Source organism: Saccopteryx bilineata, chromosome 2 (genome assembly GCF_036850765.1).
Source record: "Saccopteryx bilineata isolate mSacBil1 chromosome 2, mSacBil1_pri_phased_curated, whole genome shotgun sequence".
Taxonomy (NCBI): Eukaryota; Metazoa; Chordata; class Mammalia; order Chiroptera; family Emballonuridae; genus Saccopteryx; species Saccopteryx bilineata.
The window spans coordinates 346452754-346469846 of NC_089491.1; the positions used below are offsets into that span (position 1 = coordinate 346452754).

The following is a 17093-nucleotide window of genomic DNA, read 5'->3' on the forward strand; positions in this document are numbered from 1 at the left end:
TTCAAATTTATCTGCTACCCGATGAGAGAACTGCGGGTCGGGGGCTTCTAAAGACAATAGAGTGCTTTGTCATTTCACGCGTGAGGATTTATTTATGGGTCCGAGCGAACATGAGCCTATCTCTGGCTAAGCGTTAAGCTCTGCCAGCCCTGCCTGATGTATCCGCTATCGTGACTTTTTTCTTAACAGAACAGAACAATGATAGGAATCCATGCCCAGACCACCAGCCTTACCCTGTCTCTCACAATCCCACTGACCACTCCTCCATTTTTGAAGATACCCAAAATGTAGACATCTCTGGGGCTCAGACCCTGAAGTGCTGCTTCTGCATCAGGTGGTCCACATAGACCAGCATTTCAGACCGTAGACTAGAGAACAAGGCAGATCAGTCACAACATTGCCACTTGGGACCGTTGAGTCCTGGTGTAAATGTCTGGATTTCCCCAAGCCTCAGTTTTCTCATCTGTACAATGGCTGCAGTGATCATAATGCCTACCTTTACAGGTTGTGAGAATCAGGTGATTGACATATATATAGAAGGCCTACAGTACAGTCCCTACTACCTAGCCTTCAATAAAAGAGTAACTTTTATTTTGTCAACAGTTATCTTTTTTCTAAATCCCCATCATGTATTTTGTTTAATAATTTTAACTGCTGTTCATTTTATTTCCAGAAAAGTTGTGAATTCTAAACTACAGACATGTATATAAACTCGAGTGACTCCTTTTGTACCAGCTACTTTTAAAAAAAATAAAAAATAAAATAAAAGAACATAGCTCACGTAATTACAGACACAGTTAAATCCACTTGGATAAGAATGAATCTTTCCATGAAGTTGATTGGGAATAGTTTAATATTGTCATGCTCATGAACTTCTCTCTAACTTTATAACTTACTCCAAAATATCACAAGGAACTTTTCTCTTTGTGCTTTGTTTTACGGTGACTTTTAGACAACAGCAATGAAATCTAACCTGACCTGGTAATAAATGTGGTGTGGTGTGACTTTTGTGAAAAATGATTAATTCCGATTTCTAACCCACCCCACCCCCCACTGTACAAGGCCCTGGAAACCCTTAGCATGAACTCTGTAGCAAAGCATTTTGTGAGACCAGAACCAGGACTTCCAATTCCATTCAAGTGGGCTTATCCCTTCCAGCTAACTGACTCGTTAACTATGTTAACATATTCACGTCTCTCTGCCGTTGTACATTTCTTTCAATAGATTATAGTATGGGTCTGAATGCCGTGAAATTGAAGAGCGGAGAACCTAGAGATTAGTATAAACATCTTTTCTATAGGAAACCAGATGAGGCTTCCAAAACAGCTTGGCATAATTTTTGTGTATCTCCAAACATTTTATTTCTATAGCCAATTTATTGCATCTCAGAAAGGCAGCTTCTTTTACTTGGGCACTAGATAGCTTAAGGGGAGGGGGGACAGCATCCAGTTTTTCTGTGAAGCAATAGCAAGTTGAAAGCGAGGATGCTGCTCTCTGCCCTTGGCCGTCTCAGCTCCGACCACAGTTGTTCAGGGTCACGAGGAGCCATTGCAGAGGTCCTCCTGCCTGAGCTGCGTGCCTTCTGTCGTTCCCAGGTGGTGCCGGAGGCCAGCAGGGCTTCCTGGGCTGCATCCGCTCCCTGAGGATGAACGGGGTGACGCTGGACCTGGAGGAGAGGGCGAAGGTCACTTCCGGCTTCAAATCTGGGTGCTCGGGCCACTGCACCAGCTACGGGACCAACTGTGAGAACGGAGGCAAGTGCGTCGAGAAATACCACGGCTACTCCTGCGACTGCTCCAGCACGGCCTACGATGGAACGTTTTGCAACAAAGGTAAGTCCAAACTGGTGTCCGGTCATTTCTTTACACATCCTTTTAAGCCTGAATCTTTGACATAATGGTTTTACGGCTGCACAGAAGCGCGTCCTAATTCTGAAGGTAAGATGTTCAGAATTCTTCTTCTATCTTAGGAAAAGAGTCTCAGTCAGTCCCTAATCGGTTGTTTAATAAGGTGAGAGGAGAGAAGCTTTGATTGAACGTGGTGCAGAATCTCCCTCAGAACCCAGTGACCTATGCACTGACTGCGATGTTACAAAGCACTTAGCAGGGCTGGCTTTAGCTCAGCGGTTCCTTCGTGTCACAAAGCACTTAGCCATGCCGCACCTTCACGGTGAGCGACGGAGTAAGGGCTCTGGAAGGGAACTCAGGCTCGAACCCTCCCACCAAGGGCCGTCAGTGGGGGTCAGCACGCTGGACAGAGGGTGGGCTGCGATGAGCCAGTGAGTACGGCCCTGGGTCTTGACGCCCACCCCTCCCTCACCTCCTGCCTCCAAGAGACTGGAGTTAAGCTGGCCTCACAAGAAAGCCTCTTTCTTAGTCTAGACATTGTCATTGTCATCATTATGACTCTTCCTCGGGATGCGTCTGTGAGTGGTTCTCAGCCGCAGCTGTACCACAGGGAAACTGAGATGCCCTATCTAACCAGTCAGCTCGGACCATCTTTTTGTTATATATTCCTGTGCTCTTTCAGTCTTGAGAGACTCCTTTAATGCCCGGCACATTCTGCAGAGCCAGTCAGCGGATGACATAGAGCCCAGTGCATATGGGAGTTGTCCCGTGCCCTGTGGTCCTGCATGACCGGAAGATATTGCCTCAACTGCTCCGTGGCCAGGGCTGGGGAGAGGCAGGTGAACCCCTTTCCCAAGCTACCGTTGAAATGCATGGGAACCACGCCTCTGTCTCTAAGTGAATGCACAGCATGTGGGTGACGCTCTCTGTGCGTGGTGGGTACACGTGTTCCTAAGAAGCTTTGCATAAGCAGCCTAGTCAGACTCTCAGAAACACACGGAGGGTGGTTTTACTGGCACTGTTAGCACAAGATGCCACAATGATAGGAGGAATTACTCCATCACATCCTGTGTACATCCAGGCTCCTGTCTGGAGGTGCTCGCACATGAGCATGCAGATTAGGTCAGACAGAGTTTGAAGAGCGAGCATGAGACAGCCACCAACCAGCGTGGGGAGGAACACCATCTCTGAATAACACTGTCACACGTGAACAGTGTGATTACAGGGCATTTTCTCTGCTCGGAGCAACATGCTTCCGTGGTTTTCCTGCACTGCACAACGGAACAGGTCTGCCGAACCCATTTATTTTGCTCTTGTAGAAATGACAGTCTTGCAATTATCATCCGTTGTGCTCGGTGCTAATTGAATGCTGTCATTCCATGGCCGACGTGATGTCTGATCGCAGACAAGGCGGTGCGGATGTCTGAGAGACTCCACTCCCTAAGCACCCATTGGCAGGAAGTCTGCGAGTTGGGTTAAACACAATGGCCCCACCAAAGCCACCAGGGGTCGGTCGGCAATAGTCACGCATAGAAAGGCAGCTTTGCCAGTTATCGGAGATAAATTCACCTGAAGCCCCGGGGTTGCCTTTGACCTCATCTTTAAGGGTGGACACAAAAGACCCCTACACATTCTCTTAATCACTGTTTAGCAGGATTAGTTTACATTGGACTCAGTTAGTGGCTTGAGCCTGAAAATTTTTAAATTAAATTAAAAACGTACCTGGGAAGTATTTGTGGGCATCCTCCTGAGTCCAGACAAGTCTCTTCCTGACTCGGGGACAGTGACATTGCCGATTGAGGGGAATCACGCCGCCTTCCAGGGACGTGCCGTCTGAGGTCAGGCAAGCCCGCTCACCATCACGGCATCTTTCCTCTCGAGCCTCTCCCTAGATTGCCTCTCTGTTCGGGGTCTCACCTCCCACGTGGCCTGGTGTTTGCCCTACCGCTTCTGTGACCCCAGGGCTGGCACCTGGGCTTCAGCAGCCATGGTCCCTATCCGGGAAGGAGTTCATGACCATCCCTGATGGGCAGCCTTTAACAGGACAGCTCTGCGCTCTGGCTGGGGAGCCGATGCTCACAGTAATTCACAGAGTGAGAGCAGCGGGTCCCAATGCCGCACACAGCCTGACTTGTTTACACAAAGTCACATGCACACACACACACACACACACACGCACGCACGCACGCACGGCAGGCAAACGGTGAGCAAACACACCGGAACATGCACTGTCAGATGTCCTCAGAGCAGGGTGAAAACACCAGTGTTTATTGTCCTTTCTTGTTTGCCCCATTTTCTCATCTCCACCTGCTGATGTATTGATGTATTTCACCTCTAACTTCCTCCTCTTTGGCCTTTTTTGGGGAAGAAGAGTACCAAGAGTCATTCATTCAAGGGTCAACCATCACTGGTCAGAAAATAATTAGTTATTAACTAGAAATCATCGAACCCTCGGATCCCACTCTATGGAATGGAGTAGCGTCTCAGGTGGGGTGTACACATAGTTAAATTGCCCTTGAAACACCCATAGCTCAATACATTGGAGAGAGCCCAGTTGTGCACATACATGCCTCTGAAGCAGTCACCCTTCCTGCATGCACTAGAACAGGGGTCTCAAACTCACAGCCCACAGACTAATCCACGAAGTTCAAAATATTTTGAATAAAATTAAGTAAGCCTAGGGGCCTACTTGTATTTTTCATTTCTCTAGCATCCTAGCTAGATATTAGCTTAGTTAACAGCAGTTGTGATGCGAACTACAGTTTCTGGTCGTTTTGTGACACTGAGTAAACTGCATGTACGATTGTGCTTGTTGTACTGATTTTTTTTTTGTTTTCAACTGCAGTGAGAAAAGGGTTGTGTAACAGTTGCCTTTTGTAGACCTAGTGCGGCCCGCCGAACGGCTGTGATCTTGCTCTGCGGCCCACATGCTGAGTTGAGTTTGAGACCCCTGCACTAGAAGAATAATATCTCCATTGGGGCCAAGTTGTATGCAAGTAAATAGCTCAAGACACTGTACCACACTCAGCCACGTGAGAGGCTCACAGTAGGACAGGCATGGGACCCAGCAGAGCCCGGGGGAGCATGTCAGCCAGGCTTCTCTTCTTGTCCTCGTGTGGATTAGGTCATCGGGGGAATGGGGGCAAATGGCCCACACTATTTAAACTCTGTGTTCTCTCTCTCTCTCTCCTTCCTTTCTTCCCTCTCTCCTTCCTTTCTTCCCTCTCTCCTTCCTTTTTTCCGTCTTTCCTTCCTTTCTTCCCTCCTTCTTTTCTCCCCTCCTTCCTTTCTTCCTCCCTCTTTCCCTTCCTCTTTCCCTCCTTCTTTTTCTCTTTGCCACATTTAGGTGTGAGCTATATTCCTCTATTGACTTATTCATTTAACCAAAATTCAGTGAGCGCCTAATGTGCCTGAAAGCCTTGTGTGTGTAGTTGAATCTGACTCTACTGCAATTTTCAAAACATTGCAATGGTTTATAGACACAAAATTGGGAGAATCCAGAAACCCTGAATGTGAGAGATGAGAATTAGCTGTCATCCGCGCTGCTGAGAACGGTTTGTCATTATGGCCCCTTCACTGAGCCAAGTTCCACGGGAACTTTATCATCAAGAGGCACAAAAATAGCTTCTAATTCACTCGTCTTCACAATTTTTTTTGGTTTTATGTTCATCTGCCAAATCAGAATTTGCAGTTGAGAAATACCTATCTTTAAATACTCTGAAACCATTTCATTTTTTTTTGGAGTTTAGGGAGTATTCTGTTTTCTGCCAAAACATTCAGTTGTCACTCATACAAAGGCCGGAACTAGAAGAACCAAGGTCACAGGACTGCAGAGTGAGGGACAGTGGTCCAATAATCACAGTGTGACCTGCATTTACTGCCGCCCACCACACACCACCCTCGTGAGGTCCCACTGCGTCTCCGACCCTCCCTGGGAGCATCATGACACAAGCTAAAATCTTATGGTCTGTGCTATCGATGTCCTAGAAGGAACTGTTTATGGCCAACTCACATCCCTGCACAGAAAGTGGACAGTGGGATTAGAAGTGGGTTTCATGGCCCTGGCCGGTTGGCTCAGCAGTAGAGCGTCGGCCTGGCGTGCGGGAGTCCCGGGTTCAATTCCCGGCCAGGGCACACAAGAGAACTGCCTATCTGTTTCTCCACCCCTCCCCCTCTCCTTTCTCTCTGTCTCTCTCTTCCCCTCCCGCAGCCAAGGCTCCATTGGAGCAAGGATGGCCCAGGCGCTGGGATGGCTCTGTGGCCTCTGCCTCAGGCACTGGAATGGCTCTGGATGCGGCAGAACGATGCCCCAGAGGGGCAGAGCATCGCCCCCTGGTGGGCATGCTGGGTGGATCCCGGTCGGGCACGTGCGGGAGTCTGTCTGACTGCCTCCCCGTTTCCAGCTTTGGAAAAATGAAAAAAAAAAGTGGGTTTCACTGCCGCTGCCCCCTGGAGGGTGGGAAGTGACCTCCAACAAATTGCTCAACTCCGCTCGGCCTCCTCTTTAGAAATACATCATACCTGCCTCTTAATCCCACGGTGAAGGGCCCGTGGGATCACTCAAACAAATTTCCAGAGATAGAACCTGGCACGGGTCAAACCACGGCCGTCACTCTCCATTCTCAGCCCTGCTGGTGTCTGTTTGTTTGTGTTTTTGTTTTTGTTTTAAATCATGTCACTCTTTAGTCCTTCCCTAAGAGTTTTAAATGTCATTCAGTTACCTCTGAGTATGGGATTGCCACCTCACCACGTGACAAACAAAGACAGTATTGTTGAGATGTCAACTCTACATACTGTGGTCCCGGTAATAGCATTCTGAAGATGAAACTGTAGTCCGCAACTTCCAAACGCTGGTGGGCTGGAGGACGTGCACTTTTCTGGAAGACAGCACTGGGGACAACAATCACCGCATCCCAGGGTTCCTGCCCGATTGTGCAGGTCCTGCTGCAAAGTATCCATCCCTGTCAAGAGCCCACTTGAGTCCCTGCGATGTCCCTTCCTAATCCAACGCTCATCAGGAGACAGGAAAACATCGAAAGACGCCAGCACTCTGTTTTGCTAGAAGGAGACCTCAGACTCAGGTCCAGGGTAGACCTCTCAGGGAGAGAGGATCCCCCAGCCCTGCCTCCTAGAGGAATGTTTTTATAGCAGGAGGGAGAGGCGAGTTTGTCCAAGGAGCTCTGAAGCTTCCTCTCCATGGCTCTAGGGCATGGCCCAGGAAGTGAAGTATACCAACAGGCCACTCTTTTCGAGCATGTTTGAAGCCTTTTAGGGAAAATTAATCAATACAAAATGTTAGAAACACGTGAGGGAGAGAACAAAAAGAAATACTGCGTTCTGCACTTTAGAATCTCTTCCCTACATCAAACGACTCTAGCTGTTGGCAGCACTGGCGTGTTTGTCTAGGGTCTGAACACCAGTCCTCACCCCCACTCGGAGGAGAGTCTCACACCCGCAGGGAGAGGTGCCCTTCACGGGCTGCTATTCCATTTCCAGCTGAAGCAGGAGGCTTTTTGGTTTGGATGAAGGCCCGAAGGAACAAGAATAGAACTCTTTCCTTTTCCTCTTGGAGTGTTATTCAAGAAGGGATGATATTCCTTTCTCTTTTGATATGTTCCTTAAATCTTCAGACCTTAGATGCACCTTAAAAAAATATCCTGGAAACATATAAAGCTAATCTGATTAAAAGCTTTAAAAAAAAAGAAAGAAAATACTTAATGTATAAGTCCATACACAGTTTTAGATAAAAGAAGATACTTTTGACTTGATCCCAAATAGTCAAAGTGCAGAAAGAACTGGCAAGTTTAGGTGACTTCACTGTCAAATCTCATGGTGGAAAGAAAAAAAACAAAATAAACAAATGAGAAAATAAATTTCTTTGGGAGAAGAAAAACCTGGTTAATCAATTTCTTGGGGAAAGCAATTTAAAATTCAGTGAGTAAAACAAGCCCTTTGTGAAACACCAAACGCAATAGAGAACAGCTGTATTTTAACTTGTGTTGCATGTAGAACAAAGAACATTTTTTTTCCAAGTTTGTGCTATTGTTTTCCTAATACCCACCAGATTTTGGACCTTTTTGAATACAACTGATTTTTCCCCCTGGGTGTTTTATTTGTGTGCATTGTTAAGCATTTGTATTCCCTGTTCTTCACCAAGGATCAGAACTCTAAATAATATGACGTGTACAAAACGAACACACTGTCATTGCCTATGTATCAGCCCCATGATTGCAGTGGGGAAAAAAATGCTTTTCTATTCTTTCCTGAACCTGAAAGGGCTCAATCTAATAAGTTGTCCAGTGGGTTTTGCTTTGAAATCACCCACATTTTCAGCCCCTTGCAAGCAGGTCCGTTCACCAACGTCTGCGGGCCCTTCAGCACCTACCTCATCATGACCGCCGAGCCTCAGAGCCTCCTCTGGCACGCCCTCTCTTCCCCACCTCTCTCTGCTGCTTCCCACCAGGCAGCTCTGGTTTTAGCAACTGTCCTCCCCCTAGTCATCCCTGCCCAGAGGAAGTCGACTTTCTGAAATGATCCAGCCCTAAGGGGTTTGGAGCTGACCTCTCAGATCTTTTTAATCTGCCCATTTTCACAGATCAACCTGGCTTTGAACTCATTCACATATTTTTTACCTCTGTCGATTGCAACCCACGGCGAGAGTGCTTGACTTAGATAAATGGCTGTTGTATGTTTTCACTCTCGTTAAAACCGACCCCAAGAAAATGGAAATGATCAGGGCCCGCTGAGCCCTCCAGTGCCATCCCTTGCTTGGAACTTTAAGTGCATGATCTTCGTTGGTCTCACAAAATCTGGGTGCGTGATATAGTGATGTGTTTAACTCAGCCTCACGGTAATCTCTACCTGACTCTTCCTTGTGATGAGTTCACTACGTAGACTGTGGCTTCTAATCTGTTCCCATTCAACAAAAGCCAAGATTCTTGATTCAACTGAACTCTGGGCAGTAAAATTTAATATATCACTATTCCATATGAATGAAGTAAGATCAAGCGGCTTGATAATTTTTTTGTATTGTTCAGTGAGTGAAGGAGAGGCAGAGAGATGGACTCCCACATGTGCCCCAACCAGGATCCACCCAGCAAGCCCACTAGGGGGTGCTGGCTGTAGCCCACCTGGGGTGTTGTTCCATTGCTCAGCTACTGAGCTCTTCTTAGCGCCTGAGGCGGAGGCCATGGAGCCATCCTCATCACCTGGGGCCACTCGCTCCAATCGAGCCATGGCTGCAGGAGGGGAAGAGAGAGAGAGAGAGAAGCAAGAGGGGGAGAGGTAGAGAAAGAGATGGTCGCCTGACCTGTGGTGGCGCAGTGGATAAAGCATCGACCTGGAAATGCTGAGGTCGCCGGTTCGAAACCCTGGGCTTGCCTGGTCAAGGCACATATGGGAGTTGATGCTTCCAGCTCCTCCCCACCTTCTCTCTCCTCTCTCTCTCCCTCTCTTCCTTTCTCTCTCCTCTCTAAAATGAATAAATAAAATAAAATTTAAAAAAAAAAAAAAAAAGAGATGGTCACTTCTCCTATGTGTCCTGATCAGGAATCAAACCCAAGACATACACACGCCAGGCTGACACTCTACCACTGAGCCAACCGGCCAAGGCCTTGATAATTTAATTTCTTCATCTACACTGGCCATAATTGTATTGAAATAGGGAGACCTTGACTGAAAGCCAGCTGTGTGGGAAGAAGGAGACAGACAAGGAGGAAGTCCAACGTAAATGAGACTAGGTTTGGGGTAAAGAGGAGGCGATGGGCCACCTGTGACACAAAGGGATAGCGAGACAGAGTGCCCGAGTGAGACCAGGGTGTGGACGGGTCTGCTTGGACGGCGCTACTGGTAGAGCAGCTGTTAAAGCCCCATACTAATGTGCAGATAACATTTTATCCCTACTTTCTGGTGAAAGGAGGTCTTCTAAGAACTCTTTAATTAACTCTAACAGTACCAGATTTTGTGTCAATATTGTAAAATTGAGTTGCCTTGTTGCAAACTCGCTTTCGTTAGCCTAGTACAAATGACTTACGATTACCCTTGCAGTCATTCAGTGAACTTCCTTCTGTTACACAAAACAACGAGTCAGATACAACTTAAAGGAGGGTCACCAACCCAAGTCCCTGCATGAATCACTCATTCTCTCTGCCAACCTCCGGACTCCAAACCGTTCTCTAAATCTTCCATTCCTTTCCACCCTAACCCTGCGACCAGCCACCACACAACCAACACTATTGTAAACTACTTTTGTTCTGTTTTTAATCTGTAGTTTTTATTTATTTATTTACTTACTTACTTATTTTAGTTTTATTCAGTTAGGGAGGGAAAGTTCATATCACTCAGAACAGTGAAGCAGGATTACCCTGAACTCCCCAAGCAAGGACACACTCATGATAGTGATAGAAACAGAACGGTTAGAGACAGCCCTGGGTGTTTACAGGAGCGCCGGCCCGCATCTCTGCCTAGCCATGGCAGGTGCTGTCCGGAGGCTCACAGAGCCCAGGTGCAGCCAGACTGCAGATCTCAGAGCCGCCGGATTTCACAGCTTGCTGCTGCCGTCACCGTCATCTGGAGCTTGGATGTCGTGAGCCCTGACGGAATCCCGGTCTGCGCCAGGGACTTGCCCCACGTCTCTTGGCCTGGCACACCGTTAACAGCAGTGGGCACCCATGAGACGAAGTCGGGAGGGGTCCGAAGTGTCCTCGTGGGGCCAATGTGGAGGTCTTCAGAAACTCGTAGCAGTTCCTTGGACACTTACAGAGTTCCAAGAGATAAAATGTGACCGCTCTATGCTAGAAACCTCATCTCTAACTTTCCCCTCCTGCCAAGTGACTAAGAACCCCTCTGCCCCTCCCACCCCCTTACGAAGAGTGACAGCTCCTGTTCAGATTAATGAGGTCGGGGATTTCTCATGTTTAATCTGAATGTAACCTGAATGTTTGCACATGTCCATTGCTGGCCGCTCCTTAGCTTTCAGAGTCAGAGATGAATGAGGTTATGAGTAAAATGCTTGCTAAAACTCTCCTGCTGAAGTAATCTAACTTGCATCCCTTCTAAGTAGGTCTGCTTTAGCCTGTTGCCTTTTATAATCCCTTTTTAAAATAATAATAATAAAATGTCTCTTAGAGTAGAATCTTGTAAATTCAGTTAAAAATATAAATTAAGTTCTATAAATCAGATTAAAAGAGTAGGCCATGTTATAAATTTCAAACAGGTATATAGGCACCCCTCCCTGTCTCCTATTTAAATAAGGAACAGTGTTACCTTGTGTGACTTTGTATAATGTCCTACAGCCCCGTGTGGTTATTAGAACACTTCATAACTTCTTGAAAAACTTCAAGGACTATTATTGCGAGCCGTTCTGTTGCTATTACTATCATGAATTTGTCATTGCTCAGACTTCCAGCTTTCTCCCCAACATTCAAATGTCATTGGGTTACTTATTTCAGCAATTTCTCAATTAGTCTTAAATTGTCAAGCGTACAGGAAGCTCTTTTTGTCAGGAAAAAAAAAATCAAAGTATCTCTTGGTTGAAATGATATTACATTGTACTCAACTGACATCCTACCGAATGCCTCCTTTTATTCCAGGCACCGAGATAACTATTATCACAGTATCTTCCCTTATTTATTCATCACAGCAATTTTCAGATGTAGGTACTTCTGTTTTGTTTTGTTTTTAATAGAGAGGGGAAGAGGGGGGGAGAGAGAGAAGCATCAACCCATTGTTACACTTTGTTGTGTACCTATTGATTGTTTCTCATGTGTGCCCTGCCCGGGACTCAAACCTGTGACCCTGGGATCAAGCCGACGACCCCCCCCCCAGGATTAAACCAGCAACTCAGCACTTCAGGATGACGCTCTTATCTACTTTGTCACCAGCCAGGGCAGTACTCCTCTATTTTTTGAACAATGAAGAAACTGAGGCTTCTAGAGGTTAAGTTTATTATCTGAAGTCACACGGCTGGTAAACAACATTGGAATTGGAATCCAGGCCCTAGTTCCAAGCCTGGTATTTTCTCCACCACATACCCAACCAGCATGGTGTTCTTGTCGTAAAGCAAGCCACTGGGTAGGAGCCACGCTGTCTGATGGAGGACGTGGGGGGGGGGGCACGCAGAGCAGCTCACTGCAGGCTCACGTGGTGCTGGCAGCTGGAGAGTCTCTCTCACCCCGCACCTTCTTCTCCATTAGAGACGTAGAATGTCTCCATGAAGAAACAGTGGGTGGCAAGCTCTGGGTTCACTCCCCCGTGCCTTGAAGAACTCAGGGACATCCACGCTCATCAGAATCCCCAGCTACAAGGGAATCAGTAAAAGCACCTCACCTGCAGCTGGTGAGTCCCACACTCTTCCTTTCCCTTTGCCAAAGTCTTACTGGACCCTAAAGCAGACATGCCCAGGGAACGAGGATGACACCTGGCCACGGGCTCAGCTGGCAGCGACGTTTCCCCGGTCTCCCAAACGGCCTTGAAATAGCCAGAGAGAGCTCTAACTCATGTGACGTCTACAAAAATAACACGACTTTTCTCATGTACGACCTTCACGGTTCCAGCTGAGACACCTCTTTCGCAAGCCAACAGGATGAATTGTTCAGAGTGTTTTGCTTTTGAATTTCTCACGTTTTTCAGCTCCCCTGAAAGCATTCCATTGCACCGACTTGTTACACTTGCCTCGGTCATCGTCCTCTGTATAACGGCAAGTTAGTGACTCCATAGATGGTGACTGATACATCCTGCCCACGTGTCTCTCTCTCTCTCTCTCTCTCTCTCTCTCTCTCTGTGTGTGTGTGTGTGTGTGTGTGTGTGTCCTACCTGCCACCATGATGGCTGAGTGCCTGCCTGAGTCCCAAAGTTCTGAGTAAGTTCTTTCTTTGCCTGTCCTGATGCTATCCCTATGTGACTGAGTGAACACACACACACACGCACACACACACACACACACACACACACCACAGAAAAACAGAGCCAGAGTTGCATGGACCTTTCTAATCTAGGGTGCAGAAAACAAAACATTTCTCTGTGTTTCACCACGCCGCCCCCATACAACATCCGTGCTTTTGTGTTAATAGCAGAGACCTTGCTCTACAAATATGTAACGTGAAGAATGCTACAAGGGACATGAGGAGCCTGACGGAATAAATTATTCCAACTTGAGGCAACACTCCAGACTGCTTTCCAACGGAGGAAGTGATTCGCAGGGTAAACACAGACCGTGCCCCGCGAGTTTCCTTACAGACGAGGTTCATGCTCTGAATCACTGATTGACAGCTACAGAAGGTCGCGGCGTCTCTGTGCTCGTTTGGAGATGGACAGCACTGCCAGGACCCTCCTCTGATGACCGGGACTCAGAAACCCAGTCAAAACATGGAAGCTACCAAAATGATGACTGGACGTGCATGCGGGCAGAGTGTGTGTGTGTGAGAGTGTGTGTGTGTGTGTGTGTGTGTGTGTGAGAGAGAGAGAGAGAGAGAGAGAGAGAGCGCACACACTGGGGAGGGGAGGGTCAGTCATCGGAAGGGGAGGAAGAGGCAGGGGCAGCTATGTACTTACCTGCTTTGTGTTTATAAGGGGGGTGCCTACTGCTGTGGCCTGGCTGTTCGTTTCCCCACACACACACATCCACAGGTTAGAACCTGGACTCCCAAGGTGACAGTGTTAGAAGGAGAGGCCTTGGGAGGTGATGAGGTCCACCCTTGTGAGTGGGGTTAGGATCTATTAAAGAGAGCCTACAGAGCTCCGTGGCTGGGCACTCAAAGATGCCCTAAGTCTGCTGCCCAGGAGAGAACCCTCCCCAGACAGAGCTGGCACCCTCCTCTGGGGCTTCCAGCCTCCAGAGCGGCGAGCAGTCATTTCTGTTGTTTAGACGCTGCCCAGTCTGTGATGTTTCATTACAGAGGCCCAAACGGACTAGGATACCTACCCTGGATTCTAGGATGCTGGCCAGCCACGTCCTGGCTTGTAAGTTCTTTCATCCTTGTCCGGAGAATAGCTATTTTATTGGCGCCACAATTTTGACACGATCCTCTGGCCAGAGGACAGAGCAGTGCCGAGTAGCGGGAGCAAGGATGCGTGGGCCGCACCAAGACCCCGGGCTCACAGGTGTGGACCGAATTCCTCTGCAACAACCCTGCATCTGGGTGGGGGACAGCACTGCGGCCCAATACTCTACTGACATCACTGGCAGTAGCCGGTGCGGGTCTGGGAGAGAGCAGGATCCCCGAATGTGCACTGAGTGATTGAGGTTGAGCCCCCATGGAGCCCCGTGTTGTTGAGGAGTGAGGGAGACAATGGACAAGCTTCCAGGAGGTGGTTACAGTGACTTCTGTGAGGACAGAGAGTGGGAGAGGGGCTTTCGAAGAAGGCATCCTGGGGGTGGGGAGGCTGTCCAAGCCACCCTTCTCTCATGACCATCTGAGGCCAGCCCTGCACCAGCAAACACAGCTTCCCTGGCAACCAGGGCCCGGAAATCAGGCTAACTGTATTGGTGCTGTAACTCAGTCATATCACTGAATGGATAAGCTCTAGTTATTTATTCTTGTTAGAATAGGGTACTGTAGGAAAATGTCTTCCGAGTCCCTGAAATCAGTGTAGGCTCTTCTAATCACTATGGATCACTCTGTATGTAATATTAGCACATACAGCATAAACGTTTTCCCTTGAACCCCCTCGGTCTTCATACCCATCACTGAAAAAGACCACTTAATATTCCATCCAGTGGGTTTACCGAATTTTGTTTAACCTAAATATTGCACGAGAGGGAAATGGTGATTTCTATTTCTGCTCTTGGGATTGTTTCCAGTTTTTTATTGTAAGTAATACTGCAGCAAATGTGTATGTAACTGGTGTTTCGGTACTTTATATTATTTGCTGAGGCTGGATTGCCACATGTGGAGAGGGGGGAGGGGAGATATAAACATTGATTTCATGTGCAGAGCCAAGAAGACGCCCCTAAACGGGCCATGCCCGCGTCCCCGCCCTGCAACAGGTGTTCTCCCGCTTCCTTCCCTTCATCGCTGTGAATAAGCCAGAAATGGTTCTTCAGGATGCAGGTCTGACCGCTTTAATCCCCGAAGAACAAGGAATTCAGGAGAAAGGTCTGGCAAGATTGATGTACCACCGAGAAAGGTCCCCGCTCGAGGGCTGCCGCGAGCCCGCACGGGCTCCCATTTGTAACAGTGAAGTCACCTCCTGGGTTCAAAGGCTCCGTGTGCTGCCGTCCTGGAGTGGACAGGGGTGGGGATTCTGACATTGACAAAGTCCGTCGGAGCCTCTGCAGAAATGAACTTGTAGAGGTCAGTCGGATAGTATCCATCAAAATGTAACCTGTCGACACTCTGTTTAACCCAGTAATAATACTCAACAAATCCATCCTGGAGAAATACTGGTCTAGTAGAAATATACAGGCGTGGGCAAAAGTAGGCTTACAGTTGTTTGTACTTACAGAAAAAGACAGGCAGGTTATGATTATTATTAGTATCATAAATAACAATACAAGAAGACACTGTTTCATGGACTCACAACTGCAGACTTGCTTTTGCCCACCCACCCCCTGTAGGATTGTCTGGCCACCGTGCTGCACGCCCCAAACGAGTATAAAAATAACACTGAAAGTAAACTGTAATTGAAAATTTTAGGAGAGAGAGTAAAGAAAAGATTGCACAATCTCAAGATAAATAAAATGTAGACAATATGAAAAAGAAATATTTGCACTCGTGAACGCCCATAAAAATGATCGATACCGCATTAGAATGATTGCTGAAAAGTGAAAATAAAAATATAGGAGAATAAGGACATTTTTATTTCTTCTCTCGACACCACTGATATATGAAAAGAAGTAAATAAAGGACCCAAAAAAATCTATTTTCAACGAAATATGGAAATAGCCATTACAACAAACCACAAATCAGGAAGAATGAATGCTAGACACTCTGAAATTCAGATCAGAATGAGGGAAGAGGCAATGAAATCGAGCTTTCTTAACTTTACTCAAAGTGCAGCAATTTCTGTCCCCTCTCACTTTCTTGTGACAAGTAGTTTTGTTTTGTTTTTTATCCTGCAAAAGCAGCATAGGAGATTATAAATTATTTGCATCTTTTGGTGCTTTTAGAATTTTTTTATAATGAACGCATACTTTTTTTTTAATCAACTTATTTTTTTCTTTGTTTAATGAAGATTATTTATTCTTTTGATGAACACACTTTGGAGCGAGAGGATTTTTACCTAGTATTCTATAATTACAAAATAATTAATTCTTTATCTTTCCCTGTTCTGCAAATTGTTTCCCTCTATTGTTGTTTTCAGAGCAAATATGTATGAAGCTGAGAGGCTGGGCCCCGAACCTCAGACTTTTAGAAGAAGGTCAAGATGTTAGAATCCAATGCCGCTCTGCGCCCCCCCCCCCCCCCCGCCCGCCCAAGGTGCAGAGAGGACCAGGGCCAACTGAGCCATTAGCTAAGGTCAGCACAGTGCCTACTGTGACGTTAGGGGCCTACAAAAATATGATAATGTCTTAATATTATAAGTAAAATATGAACATTTAGGTCAGAGAAACTACACTGTGTCCGTAAAGTCATGGTGCACTTTTGACCGGTCACAGGAAAGCAACAAAAGATGATAGAAATGTGAAATCTGAACCAAATAAAAGGAAAACTCTCCCAGTTTCATACCTATTCAGTGCAGTTCGATGTGGGGTCACGCACAGATTTTTTAGGGCTCCTTAGGTAGCTATCCTGTATAGCCTCTACGGACTTGTCACTGACTGATGGCCTACCAGAACGGGGTTTCTCCACCAAACTGCCGGTTTCCTTCAACTGCTTATCCCACCGAGTAATGTTATTCCTATGTGGTGGCGCTTCGTTATAAACGCACTGATATTCACATTGCACTTTGGTCACAGATTCGAATTTAGCGAGCCACAGAACACACTGAACTTTCCTCTGTACCGTCCACATCTCGACTGGCATGGCCGTGGGCTGCTCCGCCGTATACACAGTGTTACGTCATCATCTGTGCATGAACATATGCTGCCACATCATCCTACAGAAACTGGAAGGGTTTTCCTTTTATTAGGTGCAGATTTCACATTTCTATCATCTTTTCTTGCTTTCCTGTGACCGGTCAAAAGTTCACCATGACTACGGACACACTGTATTTTAATACATATTTTAACGTATCTGTCTTTATACCCACATAATCATAAAACACAACTTTTCATAGCTTTCCGGGCAGGAAGGGGCGCATGCGGAC

General features: G+C 46.9%; 1 protein-coding gene across 1 annotated transcript in view; it reads left to right on the top strand.

The window, feature by feature from the left end:
- CNTNAP2 (contactin associated protein 2) overlaps positions 1 to 17093 on the top strand; it is a 1332419-nt gene that overhangs the window by 1215706 nt on the left and 99620 nt on the right. The window contains exon 18 of the mRNA XM_066262524.1: positions 1596 to 1832. Coding sequence (XP_066118621.1) covers positions 1596 to 1832 — 237 coding nt within the window. The remainder of the gene's footprint in view (positions 1 to 1595; positions 1833 to 17093) is intronic.